This window comes from Paroedura picta, chromosome 3 (genome assembly GCF_049243985.1).
Source record: "Paroedura picta isolate Pp20150507F chromosome 3, Ppicta_v3.0, whole genome shotgun sequence".
Classification (NCBI taxonomy): Eukaryota; Metazoa; Chordata; class Lepidosauria; order Squamata; family Gekkonidae; genus Paroedura; species Paroedura picta.
The window spans coordinates 80383009-80401424 of record NC_135371.1 but is presented as its reverse complement, the minus strand read 5'-3'; the positions used below and the strand labels follow the sequence as shown (position 1 = coordinate 80401424).

General features: G+C 42.4%; 1 protein-coding gene across 1 annotated transcript in view; it reads right to left on the bottom strand.

The window, feature by feature from the left end:
* Positions 1–4039: 4039 nt before the first annotated feature.
* Positions 4040–18416, bottom strand: part of SPARC (secreted protein acidic and cysteine rich) — a 30939-nt gene continuing 16562 nt past the window's right edge. The window contains exons 2-10 of the mRNA XM_077326517.1: positions 18069–18137; positions 17013–17066; positions 16363–16447; positions 13692–13813; positions 10497–10617; positions 7273–7406; positions 6525–6673; positions 5488–5636; positions 4040–4765 (exon numbers count right to left, since the gene is read on the bottom strand). Coding sequence (XP_077182632.1) covers positions 4737–4765; positions 5488–5636; positions 6525–6673; positions 7273–7406; positions 10497–10617; positions 13692–13813; positions 16363–16447; positions 17013–17066; positions 18069–18125 — 900 coding nt within the window. The 5' untranslated portion in view covers positions 18126–18137 and the 3' untranslated portion in view covers positions 4040–4736. The remainder of the gene's footprint in view (positions 4766–5487; positions 5637–6524; positions 6674–7272; positions 7407–10496; positions 10618–13691; positions 13814–16362; positions 16448–17012; positions 17067–18068; positions 18138–18416) is intronic.

The following is an 18416-nucleotide window of genomic DNA, read 5'->3' as shown; positions in this document are numbered from 1 at the left end:
GTTCTGTGAACTGCCCTGATTCAACCTCACATATTATTTTAGATTGTGAACTTCATGTGAGTCTTCACAGGAAACTTCTGGATCCTCTACTTTGTCCCAGAGGTCTAGTAAATGATGAAGCTACACTCCAGTTTCTGCTTAATGATCTTTCTGCAGAGACCACATTGTGTATAGCTGAATTTTAATGGCTGTTTATCGAGCCAGAATTAAGATGTTTTAATCAGCTGATTTTACTGTATTTTATAATATTAGCTTTTTTATTATATTATAATTTTACCCTGCTTGGCTGTACTTGCCTCTTATTGTTATGCCAATAAAGGTTTATTATTATTGACAAACTGCAACGTGTCCAGAGAAGGGCAACAAAGATGGTGAGGGGTTTGGAGACCAAGTCATATGAAGAAAGGTTGGGGGATCTTGGTCTGTTTAGCCTAGAGAGAAGATGACTGAGAGGGGATCTGATAACCATCTTCAAGTATTTAAAAGGGTGCCATATGGAGGATGGGGCAGAATTGTTCTCTCTTGGCCCAGAGGGGCAGACCAGAATGAATGGGATGAAATTAATTCAAAAGAAATTCCATCTAAACATCCGGAAGAAGTTCCTGACTGTTAGAGCGGTTTCTCAGTGGAACAGGCTTCCTCAGGAGGTGGTGGGTTCTCCATCTTTGGAAATTTTTAAACAGAGGCTAGATAGCCATCTGATGGAGAGGCTGATTCTGTGAAGGCAAAGGGGTGGCAGGTTACAGTAGATGAGTGATTGGGATGTGAGTGTCCTGCATAGTGCAGGGGGTTGGACTAGATGACCCATGAGGCCCTTCTAAGTCTATTATTCTATGATTCTATGTGAAGTGAGTGGGAGAAAGAGAGACTGAGAGAAGGAGCAGAGAGAGAGGGCATTAAGTAAGGTAGGCAAATGGAATAGCTGTTGTGTCAAGTTTTTGCTGATTTCCATGTACGTGTGTTTGTGTGTGTGTATATATATATATACACACACACTTATATAAAAACATCTGTAAGATGCTATGGGATTGCCAAGAGTCGGACCCAACTGAATGGCTGAAAACAGCAAGATGTATGCTTAATACCTTTTTATCATCCCTTCCTGTAAAGTGCTCAGGGTGATTTACAAGCTTCCTTCCTCTGCCGTTTTATCTGCAATCATCCTGTGAAGAAGATGAGTCTGAGACCAGTGAGCTTCCAGACTAAACAAGGATTTCAACCTGATCAAGCATTTCAACCATCTAGGACATTTGTATGCTGCTTATCCTCCAAAGGGTTCAAAGTGGCATATGTGATCCTTTCTTTTTCTAGCCTTCCCATGAGCTGTCTCTCTTGCTGTGCTTCTTGTCCCTGGTTATATGTCCCTTTGGGATTTTCCAGCTCAGTGAATGAGCTCTTCATTGAGCACTTGTGCTCAGAATGCCAGCATACATGAAAATTGGAGATGATGTAGCTTGAGGGAAATGAACACTGACAGTTTTATATCCTTGACTAACCCTTGGCGGCATAATGGTTTACCAAGGTCATGGGAGCCCCACACTAACACTTGGGACTTTGCACTGACCAAAATAGCTAACACCATCTGTTTTTATAACATCAAGTTTGTTTTCCTTTCCATTTCCATTTAGTATGTTTGAAAACGAGTTTTTAGAACATGAGTGGAAATGCTATGCAAATTACAGCCCCTTTCCTCTTTTCCAGGACTTCTATATACCTTACAAGACACATTCACTGCTGTAATGTGTAGGGAAGGGAGTCAAATGTCTCCTCCATGGACAGATGTACAAGCTGTTCTAATGTCCAGAGTACTGCCATATTTATATCCAGTCCTTCCTCCAAGGAATCAAAAGAAGCCTTCTTCTCAATTAGATTTTATTTCCATAAAATTCAGGTAGCAGGTAGATAGCAAAGTCACCTATTGAGTTTGATGGCCCAATTGGGATCAAACTCAGATCTCCCCATCCCTAGTATATTACTCTATGTACTATGGCCCTTTCTGCACGCAAATATCACAGGATTGAAGCTGGTGTCCCTTTAATTCACATCTAGTTCACATCCTGTACCTGCACTTTGCACAGATCTTCTTTCTCTGATTTTTCTGCACCAAGGTTGCAGCATTTAACTCTGCATACTAATGAGAAAAACTGGATTGCTACTGGTTTGTCTCTGCTCATTGGTCAGTTTCAGGCAGGGGGTGCCTTACGAAATTGGAAGGTTTTCCTGTCTTCATGTTTTCTAAGCTGCACTACTGAATAAGCATTTATTTTGTTTTATAAGCCTTCCATTAACTCTTGTAATAATTGGGGTTTAGTGTTCGTGTCAGAACTATAGACAAGCCTCTCTTGTCTATAGCTGTTTCCTCCCCCTCCTTTCTCCTGACATGTGCATTACATGTTTGAGAAACACTGCCAAGGGTGCTGTCTGCCCCCCATCCTGCCAATTTATTAAAAATTGAGCTCTTTGCATTCCAGTTCTTTTTTTTTTAACCATTCTAGCAAAGCATTGCATTGCTGGTGGATTTTTTTTTAACTCAGAGAAACCATCTACTGCTGATCTACCCCAGCACCCAACAGTCTTTTAAACTCAGCCAGTAAAATGTTAGTCTGAGGATTAGAACTTTGTGCAGTCTAATCTAGCTTGGGGTGTTATTTTTCATGCTTTAAAAATGGCTGCACCATGTTTTTAAAACAGACCAAAAACATGTAAAATTGGCATGACCAATCCTACAAGGAAAAAAGGTTAACCTAAACACTTCCTATTGACTTTACACCAATGTCATGGATTCGTCCAGAGAATTCTGGGAATTGTAATTTGGTACAGAGATCCTGTTAGAAACTGTCAGTTCTGTCACAGAATTACCTTTGATAAGGTTCTGGGGATAAGGAAACAATAGTAAAAACAATGTAAATCTAGAATGCAGGTAGATCTTGGATTCATCAGAGCAAGCATATAAACATTTGGCCCTGTAGTCCCTGTTTCTCAGTCAGACTCACATGTAATTGTCCCTGTTTCTGTCAGTTTGCCAAATACAGGACAAACAGTTTTTCAAATGGAATACAGTGACATAAATTTTAATCTGTAGCAGAAAGTCTCACATGTGATTCCCTGAGAAAAGGGTGACTTAGAACTTATGGGGAAACTCCAGACACATTTTCACTTTCATTTGGTTTAGAAGAAGAAGAGTTGGTTCTTATATGCCGCTTTTCCCTACCCGAAGGAGGTTCAAAGCGGCTTACAGTCGCCTTCCCATTCCTCTCCCCACAACAGACACCCTGTGGGGTGGGTGAGGCTGAGAGAGCCCTGATATCAGTGCCCGGTCAGAACAGTTTTATCAGTGTCATGGCGAGCCCAAGGTCACCCAGCTGGTTGCATGTGGGGGAGTGCAGAATCGAACCTGGCATGCCAGATTAGAAGTCCGCACTCCTAACCACTACACCAAACTGGCTCACCAAACTGGTTTAGTGATTTCAGGGGTTATTTTGACTGCTCACACTATAGAACATTGTGGGGACAAATGCCTCAGGGAACATTAAGAAGGAAAAGAGAATTCTCAGCCTGTGAGTCCTTTCTACTTTTTAATCTTTTGGAAGTGACAGTACCTTCTTATGAAAGGATACTTCTTATGAAAGTGCAGCTGACCATCAGCCCTTTTGCACAGCCATCAATCAATCCAGAAACCTGATATAATAAGTATACATAAACCCCTGTCCAGGAACTACTGCCAGTTTGGGTAGATAATTCTGGGCTAGAGAATGTTCTGGCTCCGTACAGACTCTTCATACCGATTTGTTTTTTTAACAGAACTGTGACAGATTGCCCATTCACTTTATAAGTTCTGTTTTTTTTTTAATGCCTGTACACCAGCTTGGCTAAATGCATACTATGGGGAAGTGTGTTTTTGTCCCTCACCAATCTTCTCCGTTAGGCATGAATCACAGCAGGGAGACCAAGTAAACAAACCACCACCAAACAGAGATCAGCACCAAATCTAATTTTTAAAGCAAAGGGAATACAGCAATGAAGAATACATCAGTCAGTATCAATGAAGCAGGTAGCATTTTTAACATTTTATTTTTAGAGGGGGGGTTGTACAACTGTTCTTTTCCCCATACATCTTGGTTGCTCTCTCTTTGTTAATCATTCCTTTGGTGCGAGCATGTGTCCAATTCTGCTACATTCAAAAAGCATAGAATTTAAAAAGTTTGCCCTTCTAGATGTTGCAGGCTTCTTTCACTGTCCTCTCTTTTCATTCTGTAATGAATACAATCCAGGTGACCTAAACTTCTCATGAACAGATGCATCACTGGGCTTTGAAAACCCAGTCTCCCAACATACTTTTTGGTACACCTTCCCTTACCTTCTAGAAATTAGGGAGTTAACAGTCTAAAATACTTTAGCCTGAGAGTTAGATGGGCAAAACCATATTTTAAAAACAAACACAAAATGAGCATGTCAGAAGAAGATGTAGACAGCTTAGAACAGGAACAGATTTGTACTGATGTGATCAAATCAAAGGCCTGACAGAAACACACAGGCATGAGCAGGGTAATCTAGTGGTATAGATTAGGCTACTAACAACAAATTTGTCTCTTCTTTTTTTAGCACCGTTAATATATAAGTTTAGATCTATATTAGCACCTTGTCCCCAGTAAAACGAATGATCAAAAAACCCCAAAAAGGTTAAAAAATGAAAGAAAGTGTGGAGTTGTTGGTAACAGATGAGGAAGCTGCTGAATTTAGATCACGAGATCCTTGTCAATATCCTCTGCAAAAAAAAAAAGAAAAAAAAAGAGAGATCACATGTAAGAACAGATTGGCTAATGTATGCATGAATCCAGTCATTCTTAATGTGGTTCCTTGGCAACCTTTTCCAATTATTAGTGATTAGTTAAGCCAACAATGAAAGGTTCAGGATTCAGACATAACTTTCAACCCTACTTTGATTATTTGAAGATGTTCACAATCTTCTGTGGAAACAGTTCAGCCTAAGCCCATGGACATCAGTGCCTGATCTGAACTTCTCTGAGCAAGGATACACATAAATGATATAATAACCACCTAGAGTGCCAGCAGAACCACCAGTAATTCTAGAATGTTGCTGTAACCAATGCCAGAAACTAATCACTGATACTATTTCTGTTCTTGAAACATAACACTGATGTTTGTGCAACAAAACAAAATCAGAGTCCAGTGGCACTTTTAAGACCAACAAAGATTTATTAAGAGCATGAGCTTTCGAGTGCAAGCACTCTTCCTCAGACTTGCTTGCACTCGAAAGCTCATGCCTTGAATCAATCTTTGTTGATCTTAAAGGTGCCACTGGACTCTGATTTTGTTTTCTTGCGCTGCTTCAGACCAACACAGCTACCCACTGGAATCTATCTGATGTTTGTGGTTAGCTAGATGCATCATGAGATACCCTTGGTTAGCGACCATTTTTCTCTAGCATCATCTCAGTCATGGTTTATTAAGGATCACAGTACTTACTCTCCTTAATGCCAAAGCAGCTGGCCCATTCCTCCAGGGCAATGTACTTGTCACCATCTAGATCACAAGTCTCAAAGAAGCGTGTGGTGCAGTGTTCCATGGGGATGAGAGGAGCTCTCAGTGGGGCCAGCTCGGTATGGGACAGGTATCTGAAAGAGATAACAGGATGATCACAATACCAAGAAGGTTCAGTGTAAGAAATTCCTTCCTTCCCATTGTTCAAAATAACTACCTAAGAAAGTTGGAGCAGGATGAGCCTTGAAGGCACTTGTAGGGTGATCTCACTGCACCAGTTTGTCACTTCTTCCTATTTATACTCTATGCCTATTAAATGGGAAGAGCTGTGTTTGCTGGATCTGTGGCCCTTTCAAAACAACAAGCCCATGAATGGTGAGTTTAGTCTATGCTCCATCAATCCATGGTAGCCATTTGGGCCACTGGAGGTCCCCACTTTTTCACCTACTCCCTGTCTCCTTCTGGTTAATGGCAGGTTCTTCCTTTTAGCATGATCCTGACTCATATGCTACAAGAGCAGCATGAATGCTGGTTTTTCACAACTGTAACTCATGATTTTCAGTAATATATATGAAATGAGGGAACTACTTGGGAGGAATGATTTTTTTCAGAATATCCTACATTAATGCTCAATATGTGGGATGGGGAAAACTAGTAAAAAAAAATCTGAACATGTGAAGCTGCCTTATATTGAGTCAGACAATTGTTCTTTTGTGGTTTTCATTGTCTAGTCTGACTGGCAGCAGCTCCCCAAAGTCTCCTTATTTAACCATAAATGCTGATTAAACTAGATCTGGAGTACATTATCATAATGGTAACTTAAGACCAAGTCTCATGACAAAACGGACAGATCATGGCGGATCCATTTAGGACTCAATCCTCTCAGTTCTCTAAGCATTAATTTAGCCACTGGTCTGTCCATCATTGTTTAAGGCTAATCTCAACGGATGTGAATTATTTGCCAGAGTTTATCCGAGGTTAGGGAAAGAACCTCTCCTTTTTACAAGCATGCAGGTACGTACCCATCAATGGGATGCTGGTCAAGCTGACCAAATTGCCAATGCACTGGGAAGATGTACATGTTGTAGTTCTTCTCAAAGTCACGTGCCAGCAGCTCCATGGTGTGGTCACCAGCTTCCAGGCGCTTTTCATTCTCGTGGATTTTCTTCACCTGTTCAGCAAGATAAAATTTCCATTTTTAAAATAGTCTGCAACAGCAGTAGTACCTTCATTCCTGGAATAGGCCAGAAAGAGAACTAGAAGTAGGCTGTACTATAAAAACCATTGGTAGAAATATGCAGAATGAAATTTGATGCATGCCTTGCTCTTCTAAAACAAGATTACATCTGGAATCAAGGGCAGGATGCATTTTTCTGCAGTGGAAAGGTCTACAGGGGTAACAATGTCTATGGAGAGGATTTATGAATTATGTTGTGCTAACACATTTGGGTTGGACATCACTGGACACTTGATAGAGATCTGGAGTTGATTCTGCCTCTCTGAGAGGTATACTGGAGTGATACTTGCATTTACAAGGCATGTTTGTTGGACACACATATTTAGTCTCACCTTCAAAAACGTAGGTACACAAAGTTTGAAATAGCTCTGGGCTATGTGTTCTGTGGTGAATTAACTCTCAGTAGGTGGTAATATGGTCAGGGAAGGTCTTTGTGAGATGTGGGTAGATAGTTCTTGACCCTAAATGTTCACAATGCAGGTGTAACCCCCCAATTCTATGTGCGTGTGTGCTTATCAGCTACTGTTGCTTACCCTGAGTTTCTGCTTTTCAGTCAGCAGGTTGTTGTTTTCATCACGTTCATACAAGGTAACCAGGACATTCTTCAGCCAGTCACGCATACGCAGAGGGAATTCACCCAGCTCAGCATCATGGCAGTCAGGAATGACTGAAATCCAACCAGATGTCAGTTAGTCCCTATAGTAACTTCACAAGACCTACTAGTTTTCATGAATTCCTGATTCTGATTTTTTTTTCATGGAGCAATGTCCGAACAGAATAGACTTAAAGATTAGGCTTAGACAACAACAGCATGCTGATACTTCCAGATTCAACTTCCCCCATGAACACAATATAATATTACTGGTGAGAGCAAAAGAAAACCAGCTTCCTTGATCTGTGGAGCTGATGATTCCTCCGTTTGGATACCTGCTAGGGGATCTATGTTTATATGATAATGTGATAAATCTCTTCAAAAACTTCCTTATTAAATGTGCTTAATAACCAGGGCAGAGTCTGCACTTACTTTGTTTATTCCATTGTCAATCCTGTTGAATTCAGATCGATTTGAACTCGGGTCTTCCTCTCACCCCCCAATGAAACAGAAAAGTGTTCTGCACATGTTTAGGGTAGTTCAGAAGGGGGGAGGAGCCAAGCACAGCCAAGCACAGCCTCTTTCTTTCTTTCTTTCTTTTCTTGAAGGGGGGTTGAGAGGATTGAAGAAGGCAGAAGAGGGAGAACAAAATCCTTGACCGACAGAAGTTGAGAGAAATTAGGGGCTTCTCCTTTAAGGCAAGCTTGTCACATGAGTAGCTTTGGCCAATCAGGAGTTTTCTACCATGGAGCAGAGCTCAGATTCAAAACAGCCTGCTTTCTCAATCTGATTCTTAAAATATTGAGGCTTAAAAGCACTCTAAGATATCGCACAATAAAGGTAGGGTCACTCTGGATCAATCCTGCTTGTTGCAGTAGAAAAATTTAAATCGCCCCAAATCAAAATGGAAATCGCATTCTGTATAGACAGCAGGGACTGAATCGACCTGGGATTGGAATAAAAACTCTGTGCAGTTTACACCTAGGATTAATAATGAATGTGATCTGTATATTATAAAATGTTGACCCTTTTTATTTGTTTTTATTAATACCTCTTATTGTTTGTAATAATTTTTTATTCTCTTTTGATGATATATTTGGATCGTATTATCTGTATCACTTTTATATGTATTTATGTATTTTTATTATTACTATTTATTAGACATATCCTGCCACTTTCCAAAGACTCATGGTGGCTTACAACATAACCCCCCCATAAGATCCCCACATTATTTCCAGAGGTCTCAGCCCCTTATGACGACAAAAGATTGGTGGCCTAGAAATCCCTCCCTCGAGCAGACCTACCTAGAGGTGGGAGAGAGGTATAGATGTAATACAACTGAGCCTGAGGAGGGGCCATGATATGCCTAGCGCTGGCACTGGCCTCAACCAAAGATCTGGCAGAAGAGCTCTGTTTTGCAGGACAATGAATAAACTTTGCTTTTGTATTGATACCTGCAAGGGCCTATATACAAATTATGCTGCAATTAAACAGTATTATGCTATAGTACAGAAAAGCTAAAGCAAGTGAGATAGGCAGTGATGGAGGAGGGGAGCTGACTAGATAGGCACGGACCCTGCATGCTTATAATTCATAGCCAGTAACTCTCCCAAGATTAGGTATGGGAGAAGCCATGTTCTTTGGGGGCTATTTCTTTTTAAAAATGTGATATGTGACCTGTATACCATGTTAAGTTACTCTAACCTGTGCCATCTTTTAATTTAGTCTGTCAGCTTTTTAAAATTCTTAGGGCTAGTCAAAGGAGAAGAAACATGTTTCTCTATAGCTCAAGATGGGCAAAGCTTGCTGTCTGCTTCAAGTCTCCTACTGACAAGACAGGGCAGAGATTTCACTGCTAATATGTAGTGACAGTTTAAAGAAGAAAAAGAGCTCTGTGTAACTTGATCATAAAACACCTTATAGCTTATGTAGACAAGAAGCTGGAGGAACAAATGAGGGTGTGAGTGGCGGCCTGGGCATAGGCCAGAAGAATGCCAGGAGTGGCAGGATTAGAAACCTCAGTGGAGAAGATCCAAAGAGAATCCAGACACTTGGAAGTGATGGAATGTGCAGTCATCAGCTCCTTTACATAAGAAATGATGAATTCACAGGGGACAGAGAGACGTCATCAGGTGCCATATTTCTGAGGCCGGAAGTTTTCCCAGCAGGCCACTGGATACTGAGGTAAGCAAACTATGGCCCTAAGTCAGTGGGTGCTAGAATGTTTTATCTATGACAGAAGACCTCTTGGGTGCTGGTGTAACCCTAGGTGCCAGGAGCTCCTGACAAGAAGATAGGGCGGGGGGGGGGGGGGGCAGGGAGGGAAACCAAAGGACAGAAAAGGTCAGTAGAAATCCTTCCTTGATCTTTCCTGAACAATGAGCAGCAAAGAGGCCTGGCCTGGCCAGCCATTTGGGGATTACAACATATGCTTGTTGCTACAGCAAAATTTGTAATTGGTAACAGCTGCATCTTTGTTATCAAAGCATTCTAAAGCCCTGTCTTCCTGTTTGAACCAATCCTACAGCATTATTGGTGGGGTGATGGGGGAGAATTTGACCACTTTCCCCTCATCCAGCCTCTCTGAGAAATAATAATAAGAGTTGGTTTTTATACCTTGCTCTTCTCTTCCCTAAGGAGTCTCAAAGTGGCTTACGAGCGCCTTCCCTTGCTCTCCCCACAATAGTCACCTTGTGAGGTAGGTGGGGCTGAGATCATTCTGGGGCTCAAGGGCAGGCTGCATGTGGAAGAGGGATTATCCCAGTTCTCCAGATTAAAGGCTGCTGCTCTTAACCACGACACTGGCTGTCTTTGGCCACAATTCTGGATATTTTCCCATAGTCACAGAATGTCCTAAGTGCTTTTCAGGAAGCATTTTGAGGAGAATATAGTGTGAATGTGGCTTCATTTATTAGGATCTTTTATTCTGGGGTCATGGACAATCTGAATGAAACCAATTATCCAAATTCCCGTTATACAACTCCTTGTGACTTACATTTCTCACATCCCTGTAAAGTCCCATGCTAGCTCCTTTTAGGACAACATGGACATTATTTTGGTTATTGTTTAGATCATACACATGCCTGAGTCCAGAAAAAGGTGGCTAAATACTTGATAAATTACTTTCTGATTCAATTGCTCTGCAGCTCAAGGGTGATAACTTACATTTGCATGGTCCAATGTAGTCCAGGTGGAGCTTGTGTCCCTTCTTGGTTCCCTCCAAGGTACATTTGGTAGCAAAGAAGTGGCAGGAGGTATCATAGGTCTTGTTGTCAGTACCACATACCTTTGGGGAAAAAAGTAGTTGCATTAGAAATGAGAAAATGTTAAAATCTAGCAAGGATTGCAGAAGGCTATTGATAAATTTCTGTACTTTTTCTCTACTGCCAGAGTGACATTCAAAAAGCAGAGTGCAACATTCAAAAACATTTAAAATAATTTCCAAGAACCAACACTCACAAATATGCATTTGAAAAGCCAGAAATTGCTGGTATTTTTTTAAAAAAATAAGAAATCAGATCATATTTTTTAAAAAAAAATCAGATAATGCTGAAGAGTCAGCACTGGCCAGTGACAAAAACACCATGAAAGAAATGGCCATTCACACTTATGAAGGAAGTGTATTCTAAGTGTGGGTAGTACTACAAAAAAGCTATAGCTCATCTGTGAGGTCACAAAATTATACCTTCTCTGTATTAGTGTTCAACTCTAGAGCAGGGGTAGTCAACCTGTGGTCCTCCAGATGTTTATGGACTACGTCCCATGATCTCCTGCCAGCAAACGCTGGCAAGGGGCTCATGGGAATTGTAGGCCATGAACATCTGGAGGACCACAGGTTGACAGGTTGACTACCCCTGCTCTAGAGAGCTATCTCATTTCCCTCTTTAGGGGAAAGATAAATCCCACTCAAAACTGGTGAAGCCAACCATTCTTGAGAGCCAGTGTCATCAAGTATTTAAAAGGGTGCCATATAGAGGATGGAGCAGAGTTGTTCTCTCTTGCCTCAGAACCAATGGGATGAAATTAATTCAAAAGAAATTCCGTCTAAACATCCGGAAGAAGTTCCTGACAGAGCGGTTTCTCATTGGAGCAGGCTTCATCGGGAGGTGGTGGGTTCTCCATCTTTGGAAATTTTTGAACAGAGGCTGGATAGCCATCTGATGGAGCAGCTGATTCTGTGAAGGTTCAAGGGGGTGACAGGTGCCAGTGCATGAGCGACTGAGATGTGAGTGTCCTGCATAGTGCAGGGGATTGGACTAGATGACTCGTGAGGTCCCTTTCAACTCTATTATTCTATGATTCTAACATGCTTTGTCTGGATTAAGCCTGTATTTGTTAATCCTCATATAGCCCAAAACCTCATATAAGTATTCATTTCATCTTCTGGATTAGATGAAGAAGAAAAATATGGGATGTTATCAGTAATCACATTGCAGAATGACCTTTCCGAGAAGCTGCATATAGATAACAAAGGAGCTCTATGGGACAAGACGTAAACCTTGTGTTATCCTATAGGATGAAGTCTAGGGTGCACAGTAAACACTGTTAATATCCTGGCACTGACCAGACATGTAGGATCAGAACATTGCTGAGCACTGCCTCTCGTGCCACCCTCATTTGTTTCAGGAAATCACAAGGCTCTGATGGTATATTATATCAAAAAACACTAAAGGGTCCTGAAGAATATGCAGAGATACAGAACCAGAGCAACCAATATTAACACTACCCTGAAACATGACTTTATCCAAGAATTCCTGGAGCTTTTTGATCATCAGACTCAAGAAATGGAAATATAAGGTTAAGTCAAAAAGTATTGCTACTAGGCTTTCAAGTCATACATGCACTGGTTTATTTTTTTTTAAGCAGTTTTCTAAAAAGGGAATAGCACGATCACAGAAGTTTATTATAAAGAAGTTTTAAGAAAATTGAAAACTCTATTGGTGAGAAATAGGCCAGGAAAGTTGCATCGAGGAATTTTTTTTACATGACAACAATGCACCTGTTCATTTTTTAATGTTAGCAAGGGTTATACTATGAGAATTTTGTTGGGGAATCTTACTCCATCCACCTTACAGCCCTGATCTTTCCCCTTCAGACCTTTTTGTTCTCAGAACTCAAAGAACAATTATAAGAAACACAATTTGAGTCCCTTGAGGATGCCAAAACTGCCCTTTTGATGTGTTATAAATCAGAGAACAGACTTCTTCGGGGAAGGGTTAGAGAAATGGCAATACCACCTTCAGAAATGCATAGACCTAGATGGAGGATATGTTGAGAAACAATAGATCTGTATTTTGATATTATTGTTAAATAAAAGTTGCAATGATTTTGTAGCAGTACATTTTGACTTAACCCTCATAATAATAACACTCTACAGTTATTCAGATCACTTGGATGGCATTTTCATAAACAGACAACCCTTCTCCAGTAAGCTGTTTGACACAGCTGTCAGTAACACAGATAACCTTGACTGGTCAAACTGGCAACAGTGAAGAGAAGAACTGCAGTCTTCAGTTGCCAAGGGACTTAGCCACTACTTTGGTCACCATGACCCATTATGCACAGGCCAGAATGCCTGCACTGGTGGAGACAGGGCAGCAGGGAAAATATCCATTATGCACCCCCCTGCCGCCAGTGCGGGCATGGCCCGGCCTAGGGCCATGGAAGGCCTGCGCTATCAGAACATGGGAACTTCCACGGTCCTGGGATACCATGGGTGCTGGCAGGGGCATAATCGCCAGCGCCGGCCCCAACCTATGGTGTCCCCGTAGGGACACCACATGCCCCTGTGAGTTCCGTTGAGCCAGCAGGGGCATCCCCCTGCCCCCGCTGTAGCATGCGGCGGGGGCCTGGCCCCTCCCCCCCCGACTGCTGCCACTGCAGGATGCATGGCAACTGCCTGGCGTAGCAGCCGCCGTGCATTATAGGTCCATGTATTCTTCCAAATATGTTATATTTTGATCATTGCAGTCTTGACACATGGACATCACCAGGATGAACTACCCTTAGAGGTATGACCAAGGATTTGTGTACATGTTTTATGGAGTGGCATGTTCTCTGATTTTGTAATTGCTCCCAATAACATCTGAGACTTCTCTTCATATGGTTAGGGAGGATTATGTGGTTGCATAAATAAAACTGTGACTTGCATAGGCATTGCTCTTTTGGCATAAAACAAACATGATTTTTCATTCTAGCTATATGAGTAGAAATTGCTGGGAGCAACAAAATAACAGCATCTACCTGCTCTGTGTAACATACACATAGAACCTGAGAGTTCCACATATAAGCAATCACTGTTCTCAAGGCATTAGTTTTTGCCTGTTTGCTATATTGCCCTGTGTTAACTCCTCTTCTCACCTTCTCAAACACTGCAGTGCTGGGTGGGCAGTTGGAAGGGTTCTGGCACACACACATAGGATTGTTTTCTTCGTCTACTTCGCAGACTTTGCCATGCTTGCAGTGATGATTCTGGCAGGGGTCTAAATGGGATCCGGAAAACAAGATGAGAAACTGTTTCATAAAAACCTGGAGCGCTAATCATGGAGATAGGTACTCGGCCTTTTCACAAGCACCAGTGTCCAGAATGTCCATCTCAGTGTTTGCTTGACTCATCAGATGAAGGATATACCAACAATAATGTTTATTATGTAGTAAGACACAGTCCATTACTTTGAGTATGCTAGTGGTTAAAATTGTAAAAAAATGACCAGAACTTCTCTGTTTGGCAAATCGAACTATTAATTGCAAAAATTCAGTCATATATCTAATGTAATTAAAGTATCTGCCATTCAATAGACCAGCAAATCCTTAAAAAGGGATATTAGTGAAAATGAGGTTCACAACTGAGCTCTTGTTGACCTCAGAGGAAGTATGCCTTGCCTGGCCTGTTCCCTCTACTCTCTCTTCATCTGAGAAATTTCTGCCTTGCAGTTTAAAGGCCTGGGGTCTCTGAAGACAATGGTCTCTGCTCTCTGCTGCCAGTGAAGAAGAAGAAGAAGAAGAAGAAGAAGAAGAAGAAGAAGAAGAAGAAGAAGAAGAAGAGTTGGTTCTTATATGCTGCTTTTCCCTACCCCAAGGAGGCTCAAAGCGGCTTACAGTCGCCTTCCCATTCATCTCCCCACAACAGACACCCTGTGGGGTGGGTGAGGCTGAGAGAGTCCTGATATCACTGCTCGGTCAGAACAATTTTATCAGTGCTGTGGCGAGCCCAAGGTCACCCAGCTGGTTGCATGTGGGGGAGCGCAGAATCGAACCTGGCATGCCAGATTAGAAGTCCGCACTCCTAACCACTACACCAAACTGGCTCTCTACACCAAACTGCTTCACACAAGCATGACTAGCCCTTGACAACTAGTTGGTTTTGGTGAGGAATCATTTCTGCTCCCCAGTATTGCCTGTTCCAAACCTATTACAGACATGGAATGATTGGGGTGGCTTGAGAATTCAACAACATGACTTCACAAGAAGATAATATATGTCAATCATGAGGTACAAGACTAAAGGACTAAATCATAGTCCTGGGCCTATTCTGCACACGTTGAATAATGCACTTTCAATGCACCTTAGAAGTAGATTATTCTGTTCTGCACAGGAAAATCCAGCTGCCACAGCACCCTGAAAGTGCATTATCCAGTGTGTGCAGAATAGGCCCTGGAAACAAGCTACGCAATGCATTTCATAACTAACTAATTTGTTATGACATCAGACTATTAGATGGTAACCCAACACAGCTTAGTTTATACCAGAACTAGCCAGAAGGTGCCAAGTTCAGCCTCTGGCATCTCTAGTTTTAAGAAAAGGATCTGGTAGAAGATGTTATGAATGACCTATGCTTGAAACCTCGAACTGACTGTAATAGACCCGTAGTCTGATTCAGTTTATGGCAGGTTCATGTGTTCATGGCTAACCTTTTCTCTACACAATATCCCAGAGGGAGACTTCCTTTGCATGTCACCAGAGAGTGCATAACAGGAGTGGCTTACTCCATATAGAGGATGATGATATATTCTTCACTACCACAGCAATCTATCATGTTGTTCTTCGTGACAGAGAAAACAGAATTCCCATTCCTCACCTCCCAACAGACACTGGACTTGTCCTTTTGGAGCCCCCCACACTATGGGTTAAACGCACACATCTTCTAGCCCCTCTTTGAAATTATGTGATTTCCCCCTCTCTCTTGGGCACCTCTTTATACATTGCCTTGGTGACCAGTACTAGTTTTTGTTCCCAAATATCTATTCCTGGTATAATGCAAGCATTTGTTCCACACACATGAAATGTATACACATCTTTAAGAACAACAACAACAAAACAAAAACTTTTCTAAGCAGGAGCAGACTGGGAAGTCTTTTTAATTTTGTATCTTGAGCCTCCTTGAGCCACATGGAAAAGCAGGATTCAGAGGTTTTCATGATTTATTATTATTATTAATATAACAAGCAAAGAAAGAAAACAGCTATTGGGGCAAGCTGGGCTAGGAGCCCCTGCACTGCTGCAGAAGCAGACCTGGATATCCCAGGGAAGCTAATCCTGTCAAATCTCAGAAGCTATGCAGGACCAACCCTTGCTAGTATTTGGATGGGAGACCTCCAAGGATTTGACAGGTAGTTCTTCCAAGGAGTACTAGAAGCCATGATACAGCAGCAGGAAATGGCAAACTACCTCCAGACATCACTGGCTTGGCTGCCAAATCCTCAGATCCCCTGGCTACACTATATGCACAGTATGATAAATAAGTGCATCAGAGTCTGCTCAGCTTGGGTCTAGGCCTCAATGTTGATTGCAACTGGGAAAGTTTTGTTGAAAGACCTACATTCGCTGCTGTCATCATTACCATGGTTTGGGTGTGAGGTGAGCTAACCGAATTGTGGTGCCAGCATTGCAGGGACTCCTTGGCTCAGCTTGCTTCTGGTGACCAGTGGCTGTCCATAACAGTGGCCAACACAGTCTGTCTACCCTGATCCTGCAGGAAGTAGCTTTTTGCCTTTGAGTGGCAGAGCTTGAGATTCAGTGTGAGACCACTTACGTTCAGAAGCCACCTCCTCCACATCCACAGTGGGCTCTTCAAATTCGCCAACCTCCACCTGAACTGGGTTAACACCTACAGGCTCCTGAACAGAAAAATGGAAAAGTATTTCCCCACTGCAGCACCTTTCCTTGTTCTATATAGAGAAACAGTGTGATGCAAAGTATGGGGAAGGGAAGGAGGGAGGGGATGGGACCTAGCCACTCTTTGGCACACACTCTGTTGTCTGATGCAGTGGTCCCCAAACTGCGGGCCGCGGCCCGGTGCCGGGCCGCGAAGGCCATGGCGCCGGGCCGCGGCTTCCTCTCCCCGCCCCCCCCCCCCGCAGTAAAAAACTTCCCAGGCCGATGCGCGGGCGCGGCCCGATGCCCTGCCAGTCCCCAGCCTCAGAAAGGTTGGGGACCACTGGTCTGATGAATATGAGAACAAATGTTGTTGTTGTCTCCCCCCCCCCCAGAAGGTCGAGAGGAAAGATGAAAAAGCTGAGCCAGTGCCTGCTCCCAGCAGAGCTAGAAGACTCTGGTTATTCTTATGCCAAGTCTGCTAATTCTTCATATTTGGTAAAAATTTGATAATTGATGCTCAGGACAAATTATGTTGGCATGGCGGGCATGAAGAGTTTTGCATGTCAGAAATGAAAGGTATATTACCTCTGTTACAGGATCGTCAGCCACTACATACAGATCTTCTGATGCATCCTCCTGCTGTAAAGGGGGAAAAAAGGTAAGACCCATTCTCCTGCACCTCCAGTTCCTTCTTTTCCACTTCCTACTCAAATTTTAGACAGATGTGCCCCAACCTTCTTCCTGGCCTCACCCAAGCCCACTAGTCAGCTGGGCCTGCTTCCCTGTCTGGAGGGGAATGGTGGACTTTTAAAGTAATGCTCCCCTTTGCCTCTGTAAGAATCAAAGAGAACTGGTAGTTGGGAATTAGTGAGCTCCTTATGTCCCTTCGGTCTGGAATGTGGCAACTGAAGGCAAAGTTGAAGGCATTCAAATACTCTAGATCATAACTGGAAAGGACATTCTAACCACTACATGGTTGGCAAGCTGGTTCTTTAATCTGGCACTCAAAGGTTGCCACTTTTTATTTCCTGACAGAGATCCTGGGCTTTTAAAAGATGGTGTGGCCTGCAGAATGTCACTAATGTTTTTCCTAGGCTGGTGATGGAGGAGGCTGTACCCATTGGCTCTCTGCTTATTGACCAATAGCTCAAGTTACTCCGCCTCAGTTATGAAACAAAGTGAGCCACTTCAGGAAATTTCCAGTCTCTGAGTCATCAAGTCTCCCCTCCCCACTGTTTACATTGCATCATTCCCAGCCAGCCTGCATGCAGAGATGACCCTGAGGGGCCACTTCCCATGAAGCCATTTGGAGCAGTGCATGTGGGTGTAAAGTCTCCCCCCCCCCCCCTGTTGTGTGTTTGGAGGTTACAGTGCATAGGGGAACATGTAGAGTGAACCAAAGGCCTTAAAACAGTCTCTTCAGAATGCAAGCAGGTCACATAAATGCCTGCCTAGTGCTGCATATATTGAGCATCACACTGTGAATGTTGCCTGTAACTCTTCTTCAAGAAAGGTCCCAAAGTGGCAATTCTGTTATATATTTGGACCCTGAAACTTCTACTTTCAGATGATCTGCAAATACTGCTGCTCTGGAAAAAAGCAATGGACATCTATTATAAGAAAGAGACTTCTATTACTTACCGGTGCAGCCAGGGCTCTCCCGGCCCAACAGAAGAGGAAAAGAAGCCAAGCCTGCATTTCCAATGAAGTCTGGATATGCAGAGAAAAAACGATATTACTTAAATTTTTGGAAATATTGGATTATAGATTTTATTTTATGTCTACATATATTGTACCTGAATGTAATGAGGAATGAACAAACGGATATTGAGAAAGATCTTGAACAGATGTAGAGAAAGCCACATTATTGCAAGGATGGGATTAGTTTACATGAATTTAAATAGAATTATTTCCCACAGCCCCACCCACTCTGTGGAATTCACATTTTCATAAGTCTCCTTTGAAATGCCATGTAATACAGTAGGTAAT